The sequence below is a fragment of the Doryrhamphus excisus genome, linkage group LG6 (assembly GCF_037039965.1).
Source record: "Doryrhamphus excisus strain RoL-2023G ecotype Guam linkage group LG6, RoL_Dexc_Guam_v1.1, whole genome shotgun sequence".
NCBI classification, from domain to species: Eukaryota; Metazoa; Chordata; class Actinopteri; order Syngnathiformes; family Syngnathidae; genus Doryrhamphus; species Doryrhamphus excisus.
Window position 1 is genome coordinate 3242501 of NC_136362.1, and position 5000 is coordinate 3247500.

Here is a 5000-nt window from a genome sequence, read left to right on the forward strand (position 1 = left end):
TCAGTAACTGTTACATTTGTTCACTTCCTGCTTTCCTAATATAGTTTTATAGATTTTTTTAGTTTTAATTTTATTTTATTTTATTTTATTTTATTTTATTTTATTTTATTTTATTTTATTTTATTTTATTTTATTTTACGAGGTGATATGACCATACAATATATAATGTGTACAATAGTCAATATAGTGATATATAATGCGCATCATGACTGGTTCAAACATCAACTGCTTGTATTGTTTCTTGAACTGGCTCAGCGTTGTGCATTGTTTGATTCCCTTACTCAATCCATTCCATTGTTTGATTCCACATACTGAAATGCTATGCTAATGCTAACGTAGTCCTAGCATAGAAGTGTTTCAAATGTACTTCTTCCCTGAGATCATATTTCTCATATTGGATGACATTTTTAGCTAATTGGTTATTTTTAGCCTTATGCATTATTTTAGCTGTTTGAAGATGAACTATATCAGCAAGTTGAAGTATTTGTGATTTTAGAAATAAGGAGTTAGTATGTTCTCTGTAGGCGCCATTATGAATTATCCTTACTGGCCTTTTTTTGCAGTCCTAAATGGATTTTAGTCTTGACCTGAATGGTTCTACCACAGAATCTGTCAGAACGTAGGTTCAGTGTAAACTCTGTGAATTGATGTCTTGAGGCCAAGACCGTCGGCGATCGCTCTACCTGAGTCAGGATGTACCCTGAAGGCGGGCATGACGCTGTCTCTGTGCATTAGGCCATATTTGACTTTTCCATTTGCTCCTTCATCGGCGTCCACTGCATGCACTTGCAACACAAAAGTCCCTGTTGGCTGGTTCTCCAGCACTGAAGCCTGCTCACGATACCGCTGGCACTGAAAGATCAGGGTTCGGGGTGAGGCGAGATAGACAAAAAAATGACACAAAAACATATGGAAGAACTTCAATCATTAGAAAAAAATGCTGACCGGATCTGGAAAACCGAAGATCAAAGAAGATTAATTATATCGAGGGTCACGGCACATGAAACACAATACTGTTGCTATCTACAGCTGAGGACCCTGAAGACCACCGTCTATGGAAGTGAAAACACTCGAGCCGATTCTTTTGAAGATCAAGCAATGAGCAGTTTTTACTTGGCCGGGATTCAATACATTACGTCTAATGAACATATAGGATGCTCTCTGGAGGCCCTCTAGTTTATAATCATAAATGTTTGCATCTCCTTCAAGCAAATGACCGTGAAACAGAGAATGACATGGGAAGGAGGAGATCATGGAAGCAAGGAACGTGCATCATGGAACCGTGGCAAAGAAACAGAACTGAATGCCTTTGGTATACGACGACGATACAGTCAGGGTATCGTCAATAATATCATATAATAACAATAAAATAGAATAGAAAAATAATAAAAGTGGGGGTAACAAAATAAGCACATGGCATCAAGAACGAGGTCACGCCAGCGCATAGACCGACTTGATCTATTTCAAATAGAATAGCATTTTTTCATCGGCAAAATGACCCCCCGAGGGCGTCACTAGTGGGCCAGCTAGCACGGCGCTAGCGCTGACCTACTGTAAAGAGTTGAGTGCAGTGATAGCGTAAACTTGACGGCATGTTTTCATAAGCTTGACTATTGTTTTGTAGGTACGTTGTTTAATATCTCACCCTCCTATTTGTAGGTTTGTGGGGACAATAAAGGCCCTCCTATTTATAGGTTTGTGGAGACAATAAGGGCCCTCCTATTTATAGGTTTGTGGCGACAATAAGGGCCCTCCTATTTATAGGTTTGTGGCGACAATAAGGGCCCTCCTATTTATACGTTTGTGGCGACAATAAGAGCCCTCCTATTTATAGGTTTGTGGCGACATTAAGGGCCCTCCTATTTATAGGTTTGTGGCGACAATAAGGGCCCTCCTATTTATAGGTTTGTGGCGACAATAAGGACCCTCCTATTTATAGGTTTTCGGAGACAATAAGGGCCCTCCTATTTATAGGGTTTTCGGAGACAATAAGGGCCCTCCTATTTATAGGTTTGTGGCGACAATAAGGGCCCTCCTATTTATAGGTTTGTGGAGACAATAAGGGCCCTCTTATTTATAGGTTTGTGGCGACAATAAGGGCCCTCCTATTTATAGGTTTGTGGCGACAATAAGGGCCCTCCTATTTATAGGTTTGTGGCGACAATAAGGGCCCTCCTATTTATAGGTTTGTGGCGACAATAAGGGCCCTCCTATTTATAGGTTTAACATTAACATTTTGAAAGCTGGCCCCATGTAACATGAATATATTTTTTCCCCGTGACTTTAAACACATCTCACACAGGTTGCCAGGACCTTGAGGAGTTACAGTGTATGCCACGGTTTGTCTTCTGATGGAGTGTTTGAGTAAATTCTAATTAATTAGCTAGTTAATTAAACAGGTATTGTATTGTCGGTGATAATGAATTTTTTTTAGCAATTAATTGAAATCCCAACAGACGGCCTAAAGATAGAGCGGGTGCACGCGCTAATCGGAACTCACGGGAGAGGAAAAAACAAGAGAGCAGGATGGAGAATGAGGAGAATGAGGAGAACGAGGAGGACGAGGAGAATGAGTAAGTGGAAGAACTGAAATGAGTCTTGGTCTTTGATTGCATAAGCTTCAATCAGGGTGACAGCAACAAAAAAATATTTTTTCTACTGAATACAAATCTCTTAAAGGGATTTTTTTTATTTGAGCTCTTTTTAGAATGTTAATAAAACACATGTATTTTATTTTATTTTTAATTTATTTTTAATTTATTTTTAATTTATTTTTAATTTATTTTTAATTTATTTTTAATTTATTTTTAATTTATTTTTTATTTATTTTAATTTATTTTAATTTATTTTATTTTCTATCGCTTATCCTCACGAGGGTCACGGGGGTGCTGGAGCCTATCCCAGCTGTCTTTGGGCGAGAGGCGGGGTACACCCTGGACTGGTCGCCAGCCAATCACAGGGCACATATAGACAAACAACCATTCACACTCACATTCATACCTATGGACAATTTGGAGTCGCTAATTAGCACAGCATGTTTTTTTTGGAATGTGGGAGGAAACCGGAGTACCCGGAGAAAACCCACGCTACGAGCTGTGAGGTCTGCGCGCTAACCACTCGAACACCGTGCAGCCAATTCACATTTATTTTATTTTATTTTATTTTATTTTATTTTATTTTATTTTATTTTATTTTATTTTATTTTATTTTATTTTATTTTATTTTATTTTATTTTAGTTTAGTTTAGTTTAGTTTAGTTTAGTTTTTGTTTATTTTATTTTATTTTATTTTATTTTATTTTATTTTATTTTATTTTATTTTCTTTTATTTTAGTTTAGTTTAGTTTAGTTTAGTTTATTTTAGTTTATTTTAGTTTATTTGCATCCACACAAATATAAAAACACATGCATTTTAATACACATGCATCAACTGGGGCTTACACCAGCTAGACCAGTCTAGCAGTCCTATGGTTTGGTCTTTTGGGAGCGGTCATTCGGATTCCGTATTTAAAATTCCAAGAGCTCTCATCCTTACCTCTTCAAATATCGGTTTGTTATTGTTCACATCATCCACTCCCACGATGACACGTGCGGTGGAGGACAGCGAGTGGAGCCCGCCTGATGCATTGTTGTCGGTGGCTGTAACGTTTAGTACGTACTCCAGGCCCTGGAGCTTGGGTAGGGGGGCGGAGCGGAGTCGAATTAACCCTGCAAAAAACCACAGAACCGTTACACCGCATGTAATAAAAAGACCACGACCATATGACATAACAAACCATGGGAAAACCTGTAAAAGATGTAAAAAAAAAAATATATGATATGTCGCCTAAATCCAAAAAGCAATTTCACAGTGGCGACTTGTCATATTTCTAATCTAATACTTCCACAGATACCCACTCACACGAGTCCTGCCAGCTCATCCACTTGAAGAAAATACAGAGTCAAGTTAACCAGGCTCAGCAGATGCTTGTTTGCCGTCCGTTTTGGTCGGACCCCCTTTGCCGAGACAAAACTTAACATAATTCACCCCAGAACGATCGATAGGGGAGGGGTTGCCACCCGGAGGGGTGGGCGCAAGGGACGGGGGTTTTCCGCTTCCTGTTGTGGTTGAGAGACGGGGCTTTCATGTCTTACGTAGCAAAGAGTGCAAGTTAATGTTTGCAAGAAAAATAAAGTTTGCTCCCAAATTTGACACTCCGCTTCAGACTCCAGTGGTAGGCACCTCTGCCTTGGTCTCTGATCCGCCCCCAAGGAAGACCTGCAGGCATCGTCGGCCAAGCTGGTGTACGGGCAGGTCTTGCGTGTCCCCAGAGACTTCATTCCGGATGCCACCGAACCCTGGTCCGCCGCCCTACAGAGGTCCACCCTGCATCACACCACGGCACGGTGGACCCACATGTTCCCACTGCCCTGGGCACGGCACGTTTTGTGTTTGTCCGCCACGACGCGCACCGTGGGCCTTTACACCCACCCTGTGACGGACCATACAGGGTCCTGGAGCACGGCGACAAGTATTTTGTTTTGGACATGGGTAGCCGACGGGAGACTGTCTCGGTGGACCGGCGGAAGTTGCGCTGGTGGACGACACCCAAACCCTGACACTGGCGGAGCCCCCTCGCCGGGGTAGGCCCCCGTTCCCCCGGCAAAGCGCCCCCTGCCGGGCCAGGCGTGCCGACCCCCGCGTGGACAATCTTGTCCCTTTCACCACACCTGAATTCTGGGGGGCCTTGTGTAGTGGTAGGTTACCGGGACATAATTCACCCCGGAACGATCGATAGGGGAGGGGTTGCCACCCGGAGGGGTGAGCACAAGTATGTACGTATTTAATGTCACACTTGTTTACCAACGACATGATTTTTTTAACGAGCCAGTATTCTTTGCATCCGCAGTACGACGAGCGCAAAGCCCAAGAATGGAATTCTGCACAAAGGATATCAGCCTTAACATTTTCTTGCTCCAAGGATACGGAGAAACACAGCGCCGGAATTTCAAGCGATGCCA

General features: G+C 42.0%; 1 protein-coding gene across 3 annotated transcripts in view; it reads right to left on the minus strand.

The window, feature by feature from the left end:
• LOC131138558 (neural-cadherin-like) overlaps positions 1-5000 on the minus strand; it is a 126752-nt gene that overhangs the window by 67836 nt on the left and 53916 nt on the right. For all 3 annotated transcript variants that reach the window (XR_013627476.1, XM_078791134.1, XM_078791135.1), the window contains exons 8-9: positions 3535-3707; positions 684-852 (exon numbers count right to left, since the gene is read on the minus strand). Coding sequence is in view for 2 of the 3 variants with exons in the window: in XM_078791134.1 (XP_078647260.1) it covers positions 684-852; positions 3535-3707 (342 nt within the window). In the remaining variant the exon portion in view is untranslated. The remainder of the gene's footprint in view (positions 1-683; positions 853-3534; positions 3708-5000) is intronic.